The sequence below is a fragment of the Trichomycterus rosablanca genome, chromosome 3, assembly GCF_030014385.1.
Source record: "Trichomycterus rosablanca isolate fTriRos1 chromosome 3, fTriRos1.hap1, whole genome shotgun sequence".
Taxonomy (NCBI): domain Eukaryota; kingdom Metazoa; phylum Chordata; class Actinopteri; order Siluriformes; family Trichomycteridae; genus Trichomycterus; species Trichomycterus rosablanca.
The window spans coordinates 43,148,802-43,167,817 of NC_085990.1; the positions used below are offsets into that span (position 1 = coordinate 43,148,802).

Genomic DNA, 19,016 nt, shown 5'->3' on the forward strand with positions numbered 1-19,016 from the left:
TTGCATTAGGAAGAAATACAAAAACTACTACTATGCACCAAAAGCATACAGACCCCCCTACTATTTTTTAGACGTTTCAGCGACATCTATTGTTATAAGGTGTGTAAGATTACTATAATAAATAATTAAATGTATTATTGAAATTAATTTATTAAATACATTTATTGAAATTAATTTATTATTAAATTAATTATAATTATTAATTATAATTAATTTTTAAAAATATTTTAATTTGTGGCATCAGTTTAGCGAATTCCCTTTCTTATCTTAATGTGCCATTTGTACCCCACATTCATTTTATTTTAAAATGAACATAATCGCGTTTTTATTTTGACTTCGTTTGTTTTAACAAAAGAGTGACATGTATTAAAAGCATTTTTTGTCATTGTTTATATACGTGTATGTGTTGCTAGTAGAAAACTGGTAAACACGGAATATTGAAGAATTCTTGAATGTAGCATGTGAGGAGCAGTCAGGTGACTGTCAGGCACATGACTTTAACGGAGCTCCCTGAACCTCGGCCCTCTGAACAACTGGCAGCGCTGTTAACCAATGATCATGCGACAAGCTCGATGATTGTTCAATAAGCGAATGAGGAGGGCGGGACTAAAGTACTGCTTTCGCTACAGGAGAAACATTGGGGAAGATGAATCTTACTGATTAATTTTATTAGTAGACATTAGTGCAGTTGACTTCATTTAAGCTACATTTAATGTCTACTGGATGTGCGACTACCGTGTATTAATAGGAGTTAGTGTAAAGTAAAGGGGTGGGGGGAATTAAGGGGAAGACGAGCGTCGTTTGGGTCAAGATGTCGATTCAGTACGGGGAAGCACTGGCGGACAGCTACGGAGTGGCCGACTCGTTTCCTAAAGATTTCGGTTATGGAGAAGAGGAGACGGACATTGAGGACAGTCCTTCTTCCTCCGACAGCAAGCCGAGGATCCTGCTGATGGGCCTGCGGAGGAGCGGCAAGTCCTCCATTCAGAAGGTATGAGGAAGAGAATCGGCTCAGATTCATTTCTGTCGTCTGTCTTCCACTGTTTATTAGCCATAGTGCTGTAGAATCCCAAATGGCATCGCGTTCAACTTAAAGTCTAGGTTAGGTTAAGTATAGGTTAGGGGTTTATGTGTGGACCAGTTGGCTTACGAAGGGAGTACGAGGGTTATTGAGACTGAGCCTCTCAATCACTGGAGTTGCTGAGTTAGCAAACATAGCTAACTAACCTACTTATAAACCCAGCTTACCCAGCCAAAAGTTAAAAAGAGATCATATGACTGAAAAAGTAAACCTAAACTTATTACCTTACTATATTATTTCTACGATTTAAAGTATTTAAATCTACTATTTAAAGTATAACAACCGTTATGAGATAAAAGTGAAAAAAGCCAAAAAGATTCATATACGATTCTGTGTATCATACGCATGAGAACTCGGCTCTGAAGAATCAGTGTTACCATAAATAGGAGGTAAATGATTCTTCAGTAAGAAGCAGTCTGGAAATAATACATCTTCTGCATTAGTTACTTAGCTTTACTTGTTGATAAAGTGTATTAATTTATTAATTAAGACTTTAACGTCATGCTTTACACTTACATTCATGACAGGACAGGTAGTTACAGGTTACACATGAATCAATATCAAACACAGTCACGGACAGTTTTGTGTCTCCAGTTCACCTCACTTGCATGTCTTTGGACTGTGGGAGGAAACCGGAGCTCCTGGAGGAAACCCACAGAGACACGGGGAGAACATGCAAACTCCACACAGAAAGAACCTGAACCGTTCCATCTGGGAATCGAACCCAAGACCTTCTCGCTGTGAGGCGACAGTGCTACCAACAGAACATAAAAGGGATCCCCTTTAATTAGTTTTTAAACCCAATAAACAAGATACTTATAAAATACACCATGTTTACTACTTACACCTTATCATGTGCTTAATGCACATCCAATGCCAAAATCATCAACATTAGTATGGGATCCTCACAGTTCCTGTATTTGTATGGATACACAGAGTAATTAGTCATTATTACATACTGTATATTCACAACATCTCAGTGGATCAGTTCAGAATATATATTTAAAATTTGTTCAGGTCCTGATAAGGTACCAATTTTATGGATTTAACATTTTAAGCCAAAATTAGACCTGATACTAATATTTGGTTTTGGGACATCTCTTCATGTACCAGCAATGTTTAAGTTTATTCATTTAAACATTAATCCAAGACAACCAAGTATTTGTTTACTTCATTTTTTTGTGTTTAAAAAGTAGGTATTTAAACAAAAGAAAAAAATGACCCTCTTAAAGAAACACATTTCTGCACATTTTAAAGCAAAATGATTTTGTATTTGCTGACTTTAGATAATACTAAAGTTTTCAACTTCATAATATTTAAAAATAAGCATGTATATAGGATTTTTGTGCTTATATATTTGCAGACAAATGCCACATGTAAAGAAAATGTTGACAACCAAACTTTTTCACAAGACTGCATTATATCTTAAGGACAGCACTTATTTTTTCCCTCGTAATATATTTACCTACGTAACCATTTTTTACCCATGTATGTAGTTGCAATTCAAATACCCAGCAGTACATGTGAGATTTAACCACAGAAATAAAAGGCAGCCCGTGTAACCATGGCTAAATGTTTGAATGAACTGGTTTTAATTCATACCAGAAAACCTTTTAATGCATTTATATTATTTATATCACATTAAAGTTGTTAGTTGCATCAGTATGGACTCTAACCCGTAGATCTGAACATGGATATTTTGTGTCTAATAACAGGATGAGCTTTAATATACAGACATCATCTTTATCTATGATTAGCGTGTTTAACTGTATAAAATCTACATACAGAAACTTGCTAAACTGCTTCTGCTCAGTGTTTATGTTTATTTTCTTCATTACATTATACTGTTTTTAATAAATAAATTATGAAGACTTGGTGAAATGAACAATTTGTCTATGAAGTGCTTTCACAGCCACATTCATTGGCATCCATACAAGCTTACGTTGCCTTGCAACTGATTTAATTCAACTTTAATTCAGTGAATTGATTTGTATAAGCCTAATAAGAATTGAAAACTCCTAACAACACTGACATTTTAATGCATATATGCTAAGCTTCAAACCCAGATCCCAGCAGTGGTGGGCTAGTGTAATAGACCACTGTGCCATTAAAGCACCTTTTTATATTCAGAGGCGCTCAACATGGTAAACATGGTTTGATAAAATAAACTTCTGTGTTTTTCCTCCCAGGTTGTGTTTCATAAAATGTCTCCCAATGAGACCCTGTTTCTGGAGAGCACAAATAAAATCTACAAGGACGACATCTCCAGCAGCTCCTTCGTCAACTTTCAGATCTGGGACTTTCCTGGTCAGGTGGACTTCTTTGACCCCACATTTGATTATGAGATGATCTTCAGAGGCACCGGAGCTTTAATATTTGTCATAGATGCACAGGTAAATCAGAAAAACTACTTATTTAAAACTAATTGCTGATAAATTGTTACTTTCAGTGTTAGATTGACAATTAAAACATTTATTTTTTAGACATAAAGATATGTAAAATTATTCTAGTAACTGTTTAATATGATTTCTGACATTTAAAACATTTTATGACTTGGTCATGTGTTTGTCATGGTCATTAGTTGGTCATGTGTCTTTGGTAGTGGAAGGATCAGATTGGCTAAGATCGGAATCGGACCAAATATGTGGATGGCGATTGGTCTATTGTCCTTTTATCAGGCTGATACATGAGAGCTCTTAGTGCAAACACACACACACACACACACAGTCAAACTAACTGTCAAAAAGTGTGTGTAGAGGCTGTTTTTTTATTATCATATATGGTTTCTAAATGATGTAAACATCATTTTTACACCTCTCTTTAAACCTGATGATCTCCTGCCACAGTTGCTAACTATGTATTCATTTATCCTTAATCATGCTAAATCTATTATAGTGTTTAGTAAAAAAAAACATGTCAGAGTGATTATTACTAACGGCACAGATAAAAGAAGATGGTAGAGTGAATGATCTGAACAGCTGAGAGAATTATACAGAATCAGTCATAATAGATTTGAAGATGTGCTTGAGGACACTGAGCTGTATAGTAAACAACATAAACTGTTTGTATGTGTGGCTTGGTTTTGGTTGTTTTAATTTAAATAATTTAAATAAAAAAAAACTCACATTTCAGAAATAAACATGGAACAGTTAACTTGGTCTAAATTAGTACATTACCAGGTAGTAGTTTACTAGATGACTCTATATAGTACGTGGTACACATACATATCACAGTGTCACTCACTTGTTAGTATAGCTAATGGGGCTAGTGTATCACTTATCAGGAGACAATGTTTCTCACCAATGTTTTTGCTGGACCCTCAGAGCCTTAGAAGTGGATTTAAAATATACACCAACAAGGCATAACATTATGACCACTAACAGGTGAAGTGAATAACACTGATTATCTCTTCATCACGGCACCTGTTAGTAGGTGGGATACATTAGACAGCAAGTGAACCTTTTATCCTCAAAGTTGATGTGTTAGAAAAATGGGCAAGCGTAAGGTTTTGAGCAAGTTTGTGATGGCTAGACGACTGGGTCAGAGCATCTCCAAGACTGCAGCTGTTGTGGGGTGTTCCCGGTCTGCAGTGGTCAGTATCTATAAAAAGTGGTCCAATGAAGGAACAGCGGTAAACCGGTGACAGGGCCATGGGTCATTGATGCACGTGGAGTTTTGTTTGTTTGTTTTTTAGGAGTATAACGTCATGTTTTACACTTTGGTTACATTTATGACAGGAACGGTAGTTACTCATTACACAAGATTCATCAGTCCACAAGGTTATATCAAACACAGTCATGGACAATTTAGTGTCTTTAATTCACCTCACTTGCATGTCTTTGGACTGAGGGAGGAAACCGGAGCACCCGGAGGAAACCCACGCAGACCCGGGGAGAACATGCAAACTCCACACAGAAAGAACCAAGGACCTTCTTGCTGTGAGGCGACGGTGCTACCCACTTAGCCACTTAGCGAAGGCTGGCCCGTGTGGTCCGATCCAACAGACGAGCGACTGTAGCTCAAATTGCTGAAGAAGTTAATGCTGGTTCTGATAGAAATGTGTCAGAATACACAGTGCATCTCAGTTTGTTGCATATGGGGCAGCAATAGGGGAAACAACACAATATTAGGAAGGTGGTCATAATGTTATGCCTAATCTGTGTATTTTAGAGTGATATACTTCAGAAACTTTTAACTGCTTTTTGGTTTGCTGCTTAATTAACACTATTTTATAAATAAACGAAACATTGTGGCTCATACCTTACTTAAGTTTGGCAGTTTTTGAAATACTTTCTTTTACGCAGTTAATATAATAACTATGTTTAAAAATGTGTCACTGCTTACAGGACATCTTTTTTACCACAAAATATTCCTGTCACATGCTGTGCAGTCTAAACAGAAAAGTTGTCGTTTGCTGTTCAGCTGTTTGAAATTATATCTGGATGTGACACTCACTTTGAATCCACATCAATATTGTGCTTAGGTTCTACACTGTAAAAGAGGTTCGTTCTGCTGCATGTGCATTTCTGCAGTTTGCTGATTGCTGTGCTTTATTGAATTTGACTCAATCTTTAAACCAAACTTTTTTGGTAATCTGATGTAATATTAGAACTGTTTCTTAACTTTTTTATTTTTGTGAGGTGAATGACCCCATGATGTCTTTCTTTTTTTTTTGTTTCGACTTATTTTGTATGGCTATAAGACACAAATGCTTTGTGAGTGTATACAGCTCTTGAAAACAAGGATAAAAAACTATGGAAATGATCAGTTACTCTGTTTTACTATTTTAGGTATGTGTTTGAGAAAAATGAACCTTTTTCTTTTGTTTTATTCTATAAACTACTGATATATCCCCAAGTTCCAATTTACAGCATTTATTTACAGATTCCTGGTTAAAAAAACAAAGATGCAGTGTTTTCAGTTCTTGAAAAATGCAAAAAAAAATTAATTGAACACAATACCAAGTTTTGACATATTTGGTGAAATAACCCCAATTTTCTATCAGATTTCATGCGTCTTGGCATTCTCTTCCCCTCTCTCTCATTGCTTTTGGGTGATTTTATGCCACTCCTGGTACTAAAATTAAAGTAGACCGGCTTTGTTTAAAGGCTTGAGACCATCCATCCTTCTTATGATTAAATTGCAGAGATTTTCAGTAGGGTTCAGGTCTGGAAATTGGGCTAATCGATGGGGTCTTGATCTGGTAGCTTGTTGTTCACCACTGATTGATCTGGTTGTGCAGCATTGAGCTTTGTCCTACTGGAAATATTAATCGTCAGAATTGGGGAACATTTGTCAGAGAAGAAGGAAGTACATTCTTCCAGGATAACCCTGTATGTGGCTTGAATGATGTGGTTTTCACATGAAGCTCCCCATGATCATCATCGATCCCACACCAATATATACAGTAGACCCTTGAATTTAATTGGTTCCGAAGGGCTGTTCTTAAGTCAAAATGTTCGTTAGTTAAACCTATTTTTCCCATAGGAAATAATGTAAATAGAATTAATCCGTGCCAGATCTCCCAAACCACCCCCTTACCTAACCTTTCTAATGTCTTAAATTGTCTTTTTTTGTTATAAATACAAGTATATTTTCCCTTAAATCTTAAATTAAAAAATAGACATTACTGTAATGTACAATGATAAACAACAGTACACAGTAGTACTGTACATAAAACACACATCACATTTCAGTACAGTACGTGTGCTGTACCATACACCATAATACATTTCCTTCTTTTTTATAAAATGTATCTACCAGAAACAACAATAACTCATATTTCTCTATTATTTCCTACTTTATTTCAAGTGTTGTATTTTATAGGTGTAATTGCACGAAAGAAAGAATACATTACTCAGCGATTTCCTTCTTCTCTCTCACTCACTCACTGTCCCCTCTGTCTGATACACAGTGACAGCTACTGGCAGGAGTAATTATACAACAACAAATAGTAATAGATTTGTTCATTTTCTCAGCACTACGCTTCCTCTGCACCTTCTTTGAGGCCATTTTAATATTTAATTTTACAAAATATAAAGAAAACACCGAAAAAACACTGTCCTCTGTCCGCTTACTGTGTGTATATATATATATATATATATATATATATATATATATATATATATATATATATATATACATATATATATACAGTGTATCACAAAAGTGAGTACACCCCTCACATTTCTGCAAATATTTCATTATATCTTTTCATGGGACAACACTATAGACATGAAACTTGGATATAACTTAGAGTAGTCAGTGTACAACTTGTATAGCAGTGTAGATTTACTGTCTTCTGAAAATAACTCAACACACAGCCATTAATGTCTAAATGGCTGGCAACATAAGTGAGTACACCCCACAGTGAACATGTCCAAATTGTGCCCAAAGTGTCAATATTTTGTGTGATCACCATTATTATCCAGCACTGCCTTAACCCTCCTGGGCATGGAATTCACCAGAGCTGCACAGGTTGCTACTGGAATCCTCTTCCACTCCTCCATGATGACATCATGGAGCTGGTGGATGTTAGACACCTTGAACTACTCCACCTTCCACTTGAGGATGCGCCACAGGTGCTCAATTGGGTTTAGTCCATCACCTTTACCTTCAGCTTCCTCAGCAAGGCAGTTGTCATCTTGGAGGTTGTGTTTGGGGTCGTTATCCTGTTGGAAAACTGCCATGAGGCCCAGTTTTCGAAGGGAGGGGATCATGCTCTGTTTCAGAATGTCACAGTACATGTTGGAATTCATGTTTCCCTCAATGAACTGCAGCTCCCCAGTGCCAGCAGCACTCATGCAGCCCAAGACCATGATGCTACCACCACCATGCTTGACTGTAGGCAAGATACAGTTGTCTTGGTACTTCTCACCAGGGTGCCGCCACACATGCTGGACACCATCTGAGCCAAACAAGTTGATCTTGGTCTCGTCAGACCACAGGGCATTCCAGTAATCCATGTTCTTGGACTGCTTGTTTTCAGCAAACTGTTTGCGGGCTTTCTTGTGCGTCAGCTTCCTTCTGGGATGACGACCATGCAGACCGAGTTGATGCAGTGTGCGGCGTATGGTCTGAGCACTGACAGGCTGACCTCCCACGTCTTCAACCTCTGCAGCAATGCTGGCAGCACTCATGTGTCTATTTTTTAAAGCCAACCTCTGGATATGACGCCGAACACGTGGACTCAACTTCTTTGGTCGACCCTGGCGAAGCCTGTTCCGAGTGGAACCTGTCCTGGAAAACCGCTGTATGACCTTGGCCACCATGCTGTAGCTCAGTTTCAGGGTGTTAGCAATCTTCTTATAGCCCAGGCCATCTTTGTGGAGAGCAACAATTCTATTTCTCACATCCTCAGAGAGTTCTTTGCCATGAGGTGCCATGTTGAATATCCAGTGGCCAGTATGAGAGAATTGTACCCAAAACACCAAATTTAACAGCCCTGCTCCCCATTTACACCTGGGACCTTGACACATGACACCAGGGAGGGACAACGACACATTTGGGCACAATTTGGACACAATTTAGACATGTTCACTGTGGGGTGTACTCACTTATGTTGCCAGCTATTTAGACATTAATGGCTGTGTGTTGAGTTATTTTCAGAAGACAGTAAATCTACACTGCTATACAAGCTGTACACTGACTACTCTAAGTTATATCCAAGTTTCATGTCTATAGTGTTGTCCCATGAAAAGATATAATGAAATATTTGCAGAAATGTGAGGGGTGTACTCACTTTTGTGATACACTGTATATATATATATATATATATATATATACTGTATATAAAGAGAGAGACGGTTGGCGTCAACTTGTTCGTGACGTCACGTGTTTCGCGAATTTCGGTTCGTAATCCAAAATTTGTTCGTATGGTAAACCGTTTGTAACCCAAGGGTCTACTGTAGTAGGAGTGAGACATTGTGGCTTGTAGGCCTCTCCAGGTGTCCATTCAACCTATAGAATGGGCCAAGCTAAAAACTGGACACATTGAAGATGATGACCTGGTCCTCTACAATCTAATCCTTCTGGTCTTTTTAAACCTGAGACTTGTCTTCGTTTCCCATTTATAAAGCTGAGGTTTAGGCCTAGGTTTGCACAATTTTGCTGCCATTTGGAGTCAGTTTCTAACCATCCTTGCCATGCACTTTACCACAGCTGACGTTTGCCATTTTTTCTGTGGGTCACTGTCATCCTACGATTGTTGTGTAATATTCACATGAGTCGCTGGTCAGCCCTGTCAGTGGAGAGTTGTTTCCACCCTCTGCCAGTCTGTATCACATTACAGAGGTTTTCAGTGGAGTTCAGGTTTGGAAAAAGACAGGATCTTCATCTGGTAGTCCTCTAGCCACACCTTGATTGATCTGGTTGTGTGGCATCGATCTCTTTCCTGCTGGAAATATCAATTCTCAGAGTTGGGGAACAACTTTGCTTTTGCTGCTTGACCTTGTTGACTTTGCTTGACTCTGTTGACCTTGATTTTATGAATCACCGTCTTTGAAATTGTAAGGATGGAAGCCACCTAACCCTCACTGTTTGCTTTGCCTTCTTCCTTTTAAATCTTGGTATGGTAAATAGTTATTTTTTGTCATTTATTCCAGTTACTTGGAAATACCACTAGCACTATCCATTTATTTTAATTTGGTTGGGTAAAATAGCCAGTCCAACTCAAAATCTGTTTTCAGTAATTAGTACATAGTAATTTTGTTTCATGTAGTGAATGTTTGGCTTTTTTCCTTAAAAGAAATCAACAAAACATTGGAATGTAACTAAACTATTGCATAAATCTACTTGAGCGCTGTAGCCTTGTTACTGTAACTTAGTAATTAGTGTTACAATTTAATATATATCTTATAATGGCTGCATGCAGCATGATAAAGTAATTACAAACTGATTTCATGAAAGTTTTTATGGCTTTCAGTGGTCCTCGCAGTCACTAGATCCAAATACCACACAGCACCTTTTGGATGTGGTGGAACAAAGGCATTTGGCGCCTGGATGTGCCGCTGTCAAATCTGCGCCAGTAACGTGATACAATCATGCCGACATTGACATGGAACAAAGACTCAGATAAATATTTTAATATCATTTTGATATCCTTTGGGATCCATACCACAAAGGTAGTAAAGTACTTCTGGGAGAAGTGGGAGTATTACCAAGGATTAGAAAGGTGTTCCTTATAAAATGGCTAGTAAGTCTATATTTTTAATGCTCATAAATCTGCACAACAGTCTAATGCTAGCCCACCACTACTAACATCAGGGTTTGAATCTCGGTGGTGATATTGGCTGGTCGGGCGTCTACATAGACATGATTGAGGGGTTATAGCCGAAGCCCTGCAAAGGATTAGTGCCCGGTCCGGAGTATTTCTGCCTTGTGCCTTGTGTATCCCGATGGAACCGGGCCTGCAATGGATTAGTGCCCGGTCCGGAGTATTTCTGCCTTGTGTCTTGTGTATCCCGATGGAACCGGGCCTGCTGCAACCCTGACCAAGATTAGCCAGTTGATGAAAATGAATTAGATAAATGCTTTGAAATATTTTCTGTTTAGATATTTAAATACTAATTGGTGAAGAAAGCAGGCAAGTTGCCCAAACAGCAAAAACAGTAAGTTGCCCAAAGTATTTGGCCCAGAGTTCAAATACTGAAACTTTACTGCTGTTTATGAAAAGTAGCACTAAAAATTTTATTGAACCGTGATTTTAAAATTTCATAATGTAAAAAAGTTCTCTATCGCCTTTTCCTGACAATGTCATACAGGAGGAAAATACGTTGAATCTGTTTCAATATATTCTGGATTATCACCCAGTTCTATCTACATTTTTGTGCTCTCATAAATCAAACCGTGAATGAGGGCTAATAGTCTCGTTTCATATCTGGTTTCACCCTCACAGGACGACTACGTGGAGGCTCTTGGCAGACTCCACTTAACGGTATCACGGGCCTATCGCGTAAACCCCGAAATCAACTTTGAAGTGTTCATCCATAAAGTTGACGGCCTGTCTGACGACCATAAGATTGAGACACAGAGGGATATCCACCAGAGAGCTAATGATGACCTGGCTGATGCCAGCTTGGAGAAATTGCATCTTAGGTAAGCTCTTTTCTTTTTGGCTGGAACGCAGGCGAAAGAAAATTTCAGCGGAACTCGCGAGGAAGGTTGCGTGAGGTTCAGTGTTGTATTTTTGGTAGTGCATTTGTCTTTCTGTGAGTTGTGACAAGTGCAAGCTTGTGAAATACTAAACATATCAAATCTTTTCACAAACCGCATTACCGCCGCTGTTTCATCACCGACTCGCCAGCATGCACTTGCCCTGTGATACAAACTTCTGCAATATTAAATTTATAAAAAATGTAATACATGCTAAACAGTTCAGCTGTTGCATAAATAGTCTATTACAATAGAATTTACCATTTTCATTGGGTCGGAGGGGATCTTTTTGCTCAATGGTGAAAATAAGAAATGTCTTGCAAATATTTTTCATTCTGTCATTTACATCTTATCAGAGACACTCAGAATAATGTCACACAGACCGATAGGAAAATACCAATAATGCCTTTCAATTTTATTTGCAATAGAATTTGGAAATAAAGAGCAAATATTCAATCTGTTAAACAATGTATTAAATTAGCTGCTTTTGCATCTTGCTGTGTCAAGAAGACCTTACACAGATGAAAATATTTATCACGTGATTAGTTTACACAAGTATAACAAGGAGCTCATTTTGGATTAGCATCACTGTGTAAGGGCAGCTCAGCAACATGAGTGACAAGGACTTAGGTCCACGTGTTCTAGTCTCGCATACTCGGATCAGCGGTGCCACATTGCCCTGAAGCTTTAATCGGGTGAAAGTTGCACAGGTCCAAGATTGTTCTGTGTTGCTGTATTCAAATGAACCGACTGGTCCGTGTGACGCTGCTTAGAGTTCACATTATTGCATTTTAAAAGTTTGTCCTTATGTGTCATAAAAATAGACAATTCAAAGAAAGTCTATGTTAGAGGCTCTGGGGTGGAACAGCGGTCTATTACGCCATGCCCAGCGCCGCTGAGATAAGGGTTAGAATCTCAGTGATGCTCTCGGCCAGCCAAGCGTCTACACAGACATGGTTGGCTATGTTTGAGAGGAATGATTTGTTGTGATGGATTGTTACCCTGTACAGAATGTTGCACCCAATGTTTCTGGTGGAACTGGGCCTGCCATGACCCTAACCAGGATAAAGTGTTGGATGAAAATAAAAAGTGTATATTAGTTTGAATAAAATACAGTTGTGTCACTAACATAAGATATACATTTACATTTGTGGCATTTTTTATCCAAACTGACTTATAACTATGACGCAATACAAATTGAGAAATTGAGGGTTAAGGGCTTTGCTAGTAGCCCAATAGTGGCAACTTTGCATTGGTAGAGCTTGAACTGGCAACCTTTGTTAAATAGTTACTTAGACCTGAAATATTTCACACCAGCTGCCATTTACATGACTTACATGATTTACAACTCAAAACCAGGGCAGTGGTTGCTCTGTTGTTAAGGCACTGGACTAGTAATCAGTCAGTATCTGCTCACTTTCGATTCAGCACTTGACTGGACTTCTTGAGATCTTGAACCAAATGTTTTACTTTGGCAATGGTATTAGCAGTTTCTCATGGTAAGCCTTGATTAAATAAAAATGTCACCTGGTGATCATCATACTTTTGCTTCGCAGACATGTGCCTGTGAGCCTGTACCTCATCTAGCTTATTTAAATTATTGATAAATTATTGAAATCACGCTAGCCCACTTCTGCTAGGATCCAGGGTTTGAACTCCCCCAACAGTTATCTACATAACTGGCTATGTCTGGTGGACGGGTTGGCGTAGATTGCTGTTGATTGCCGTCCGATGTGTGTTACTGCACAACTTAACAAATGTTTTGTTACAGCCCTGACTGATTTTTTGTATTACCTGTATGAGTTTTACTCTGTTTTTAATTGCAGCTACAGATGTTATAATCATATTTGTTTAAATAAGTGTTAAGTTTTGTATTTTGTGTAATTCTCAATCTTTTTTTTCCTCTCTTTTTCCTCCAACCCATCCCGCCCTCAACCACCCTACCCCCTCATAACCAGCTTCTACTTGACGAGCATCTACGACCACTCTATATTCGAGGCATTCAGTAAAGTGGTTCAAAAGCTAATCCCACAGCTGCCCACTCTGGAGAACCTGCTCAACATATTTATTTCTGTAGGTTGCACTGATTTTATGTCTAAAGCATCTCATCTTTTGAATCAAGCATTGTTCTGCATTCTGTGATTAAGTCTTTCCACCTTTAATTTCCTCTGCTGACAGAATTCAGGGATAGAGAAGGCTTTCCTGTTTGACGTGGTCAGTAAGATCTACATAGCAACAGACAGTTCGCCGGTGGACATGCAGTCCTATGAGCTGTGCTGTGACATGATTGATGTAGTAATTGACGTCTCATGTATTTATGGGTAAGACCACACTCACTTCAGCTTTCGGTGTATGATAACACTAAATCCACAAATTCTATATTTTATTTGCTACATTTTTACTCTTTTTTTCCTTATTTTCTGCATTTATTTCAATTTACTTTATTGTACTGTAACTCCAATTAAAGTCAAAAGTTAAATAAATAAATCTACACATGGCAGTGTTGCGTTCTACAACTGTTCTTTTACTGTAACTAAATGACTGGAACACATTTGTCCAAAAAACCCTACGATTTAGAATTTTTGAAAACAAAAACCCACTAGGTTATTGTTGCATTTATGAAAATATGAGCAAATTTGTCCAAAAATGTCTTTAAAAGTTCTTATGTCATTTACATTTGTGACATGTCCTTCTCATTTGATTTTGATTGACAGCTGGTGATGTCTTTGTGCCTTTTTAAATAGTTTCACTATACTAGTTAGACTGAGAATCAGTATTAAGCTTAGAAAAATCTGTACAGAGTACATTTTCACAAGTGTAATTACTTAACAGTTTTAGGTCCCAAGATCATCTGTACAAACAACTGTCTGTACACACATAGTACATGGAACAGTGGTCTTATTGCCAAGTTTCTGAACAAAACCCAAACTGTCACTTCATGTTGAAAGAAACTTTGTCAAGGCAGTCAAATGTAATCCCAGACTGCCATTACAAGGAAGTTTATTATAGCTGCAGATGTTTGTGTAGACCATTTTTTGCCTATGACGATGTTGCTCTGTTGACTCATGAAATCCCAAGCTTGCTAAACATGTGCCTTACAAGTGTTCATAAACCTTTGACTTAAACTGTATACTTTGTAGTGGATGTCTGGTACTGATGTCCAATAAGTCTTGTTTTTTTTCTATTTTATACAGATTAAAGGAAGATGGCAGTGGTAGCGCGTATGATAAGGAGTCGATGGCCATCATTAAACTCAATAACACCACTGTGCTCTACCTGAAAGAAGTTACAAAGTTTCTCGCCCTTGTCTGTATACTCAGAGAGGAGAGCTTTGAGCGTAAAGGTTATCACATTTTCTTCTTTATATGTACCATTTATTTTAGTTCCCCAGTGATATTAAGTGTTTCCGTTGTCAGACTTCAGTCATGGGATGGAACAGTCTTACGAAAGCTCTGTCTTATTGCACACTTTCCTTACTTTTAGTGTATGAAGTAAATGTAAGTAGAATGTTAACAAGATGAATTGGATTATCACTAGGGTCATTTAGTAGTAGTAAAAAATAAATAGAATGTCTGCCTCTCTCAGGAAACTAAAAACGGGTCACTGGAACTTTCATCATGTCAGTGATCTAAAACATACACCGATAAGGCTCAAGTCAAATTTATTTATATAGCGCTTTTTACAATGAACATTGTCTCAAAGCAACTTTACAGAATCCAGGACCAACAGACAAAAAACCCCTATTGAGCAAGCCGAGGGCAACAGTGGCAATGAAAAACTCCCTTAAAATTACGGGAAGAAACCTTGAGAGGAACCAGACTCAGCAGGGACCCCCATCCTCTTTGGGTGGCCTGGGTCCTAGCTCACCCCACTATGACCATTGACAGGTGAAGTGAATAACACTGTTTATCTCTTCATCACGGCACCTGTTAGTGGGTGGGATATATTAGGCAGCAAGTGAACATTTTATCCTCAAAGTTGATGTGTTAGAAGCAGGAAAAATGGGCAAGCGTAAGTTTGACAAGGACCAAATTGTGATGGCTAGACAACTGGGTCAGAGCATCTCCAAAACTGCAGCTTCCCGGTTTGCAGTGGTCAGTATCTATCAAAAGTGGTTCAAGGAAGGAACAGTGGTAAACCGGTGACAGTCATGAGAAGTTAATGCTGGTTCTGATAGAAAGGTGTCAGACTCCATGCCTCGACGGGTCAGGGCTGTTTTGGCAGCAAAAGGGGGACCAACACAATATTACGAAGGTATATCCAAATAAAGACAGAAATGGCTTACTAAACACAAAGTCAAGCCTCTGCCATGACCATCTCAGTACACCGATCTGGACCCTATAGTGGGGTCAGCTAGGACCCTGGATGATGTGGAGAGATTCTGTAAAGAAGAAATGGTCTCAAATGTCCTACTCTTCATCTATAGGATGTTATAGAAGATGACTTAGTGCTGTTGTATTGGCAAAGAGAGTTTGTAAAAGGAGTTAACGGTTGAATTTGTCTTATTTTTTTCCAAAGTGAATTAGCATCAATACCAATAACTGTGGAGGGAACTGTGTGTACATCAACAGCAGCTTATTTCTTCAGTGGTGCATAAAGTTATGTAATGTCATTGAACTTTGCTGCATGTCCACCTAATTCCTTTTAAGTAATTAGGATTATTTACTGCCACCAGTACAAAGGCACATGGAACTGTGGTCTCTTGCCAAGGTTGGGAGAAAACCCAAACTAAATGAAGCTTATAATATAATACACCAAACAAAGATTATGCTGTCCACAGTGTAGTAGGCTTTATATTCTCACAGTTCTAGAAGATTTCATGCAAAAAAGACCTCTATGACATATACAGTACACGTCTCTTTCAACTTCTGATTTTAACTGTTTGCAGGTTATCTTGATTGAGTTTGTGTAACGATATTTACCATTTCTCTCTTTAAATTGTAGGCTTAATAGACTACAATTTCCACTGCTTCCGGAAAGCGATTCATGAGGTGTTCGAGGTCGGCCTGTCCACACCGAGGATGGGTGCCCAGGCAGTCGGAACGCCCTGCTTAATGAAGACAGTGGCAATGAACGGCACCCCAAGGAGCACTGTGTAGGAAATGTCCAGTGGAGAGGGGGAACAGATTCGAGAGAAAGTGGGAGTCGGGGGTAAAGACAGAAAGACTATAAATGGGAGGCATACTAACATGCCAACCATTTTCTGTGCCCCCAAATGCCTTATAATCAGAGCAAAGGACTCTAAAGCAACTGAAAGAAAACTCGGCCGAACACGGCTAAGATAGAAGATGGAAGGGGAAAGGCGCCAGCCAGGGTTAACGGCTGTCTTTGTGTTTTCAAGTGGCATAAACTGTTTCAAATAATAATCCTGGGTCCGAATCAGTAAGGGCAAAGAGACATTGCGGCCCTGTCTGTACCAAGCCTCACCCTGAGAGCCAAGAGAAGCTAAAAACACATAATACTTATCTGCTGCAGGGTTGCAAGGTGACCATGCAGTGCACCCCAGGTTTAATCCTCAGATATAGTGGAAATTGGGTGACCGTGATGTGACTTGGAAATCTGTCGAGAAACTAGGTGCAGTGTGTGTGCATTATACTGAGGAGACTTGGGGTACCTGCTTACGACATTGACCTAATCCTGTTTCCTTCGCTGTGGCGTTTTTAAAGCATTTCTGAGGAGTGTGAAAAGGGATTTAATTATATTGTGTAGCTTGAATGTGTGTGATTAAGGTGAAATGCTTGGATTGTATGTTTGCGTATGTCTGTGGGACTGTTTACGAATGTGCGTTTCTGTTTTGTCTGCTCGGGCTCAAAAAAGATGTCGTGGCCTCACACAGGGCTGCACAGTCGCAAAGAAAAAAGTGATTAATATTTAATTGAAAATAAACGTCAATAATGTCACATTGTGTTTCACAGAAATCCTCACGATTTTATTGAGAACGTTTACCGAACACTCGTGTAATGTGTAATGCTGTTCATAACCAAGTCTGATCGTAATGCATCAGACTAATTAATCACTGTCTTTTGCAATTAATTCAAATCGGATCTACAATTTAGATATCGATCGATTAACTGTGCAGCCCTACTCACACTTAATGTTACACAACTGGAAAACAACTGTGCAGATACGTGGTAGGGCACTTTCATTGTTCTCACTTCTGTTAATTGCTTGCTTTCACCGACCACACTTCAGCACATGATGTTTCCAAGACGATTGGTGATGTGGTACCGCTATGTGCTCTCAGTTTCATGTTCACTTTCACTCTCTTCACGGAATTATCAGTATTTTGTTTGATACGGAAGATCAATCATAATACTAATTACACATAATCATAGAATTCCACATTGTACCCGACATCACACTTATTCCACGCATGTAGGGAAATGTGCACTAATTCAATATTAATACGATCAAAGAAGAACCAACCAAATCCGTCAGTTTCTCTAACCCTCTTGTAATTCTTGCTTTCCTTCTCAGACTGCATATGTGATTATAGCTGTATTCTGTTCTGCAAAAATGTTATCATTCAAATTAAATAAAACACAAGTTATTCTAACAGTGTCTGTTTGACTGCAGCTACTTCTCAGTCTCCTCCAGATAGATCCTTTGGTTTGTATCGTTTACATCTCTTAATACTACTGAATGGACCTTTAGTAAAAAGACATACACAAGAATTTAAAGATTCCAGTATCCATCTGTAGGGTTATTCCAAGTCTAGTTCCAAATCATTCTCTTACACAGATTGTTTTAGCAATTGTATGGACACTTCAGGTATATTATTATTACTTATGGTTAATCTTACTTCAGGGAAGAGTTCTAAACCAAATCTTTTCCCCTTCATACTGTGATCTGAGTAGTACCTTTCATTCTGATTTATTATATTTTTGCATGTTTTTCATTTTTCTTCATTCTTTATAATTCTTTTCAGTGATTAATCAAAATTTATTAAAAATATATTAAAATACCAATTAAAATCATTATTTTTTTTAAAGAAATAGAATATTTTAAGCTAAAAATAAATATATAAATAAATAATAAATAAAAATATAGGTCTGTAAAAAGTTCTATTTCCCGGGCTCTGGAAGTCTAGTGAACCCCAGTGAGAGCCACTATGTCTAAGTAGCAAAACTAACAAAATGAATACAAAAAAATCCTACTTGGAACAGGGTGAAATCCTTCAAGAAATAGCTGTTTTTTGCCCATAAATGACACAAAAGTACCTAGACAAACATTTATGAAATCACAAGCTTTTGCTTTAGGAAAGGTCAGCATTTATGGTTCTGATAGAAGATACTGGGCAGAAATTGTATCCATGACAGAGTTGCAAGGTGAACAGCACAGTACAGTTATCCAGTAACTAATCCTTATTCATAATAATCTCTATGATGGTGACTACTGATTGCCATGGGTAAAGCACCAAAAGTAAGTATCTAATCAGTTAATAAAATACTACATCCAAGTCACCTTTGGGATGAATGGCAGAATTTATTTGCCTACTGTTGTATAAAAACAGTTATCCACCAAAGGTTTAGTATTTGTAAGCAAGGATGAGCTGTGTCATCATTTTGAGCAAAAGTGGGAAAACTGGTGAGAGCATTGTCAGTCTTGTTTCTCAACACAAGATCACAAAAGAAATCCTGTCTTTAACCAACTGCTGTTCATAATATCATTAAAAGAATCAGGGAGTCAGCTGTTCATAAAGACCAAGGGTAAAAACTGCTGCTAAATGTGTGACCACTGAACCCTCAGGCGGTATTGTTTGAAAAACCGTTATGCTACTGTT

General features: G+C 38.2%; 1 protein-coding gene across 1 annotated transcript; it reads left to right on the forward strand.

Annotated features, from left to right (window-relative positions):
* Positions 1–639: 639 nt before the first annotated feature.
* Positions 640–17,789, forward strand: rragca (Ras-related GTP binding Ca). The gene is made up of 7 exons (XM_062992138.1): positions 640–991; positions 3,271–3,474; positions 10,977–11,176; positions 13,192–13,306; positions 13,412–13,554; positions 14,428–14,576; positions 16,178–17,789. Exons 1-7 carry the CDS (start codon positions 812–814, stop codon positions 16,330–16,332), a joined length of 1,146 nt encoding a protein of 381 aa, XP_062848208.1. The 5' UTR covers positions 640–811; the 3' UTR covers positions 16,333–17,789.
* Positions 17,790–19,016: the final 1,227 nt, after the last annotated feature.

Bases quoted from the DNA above. Each gene is read 5' to 3' on its own strand.
- rragca (XM_062992138.1), top strand. From the start codon at position 812: ATGTCGATTCAGTACGGGGAAGCACTGGCGGACAGCTACGGAGTGGCC. The intron at 992-3,270 runs GTATGAGGAAGA...TTTTCCTCCCAG, and splicing joins GCAAGTCCTCCATTCAGAAG to GTTGTGTTTCATAAAATGTC. The intron at 14,577-16,177 runs GTTATCACATTT...TTTAAATTGTAG, and splicing joins GGAGAGCTTTGAGCGTAAAG to GCTTAATAGACTACAATTTC.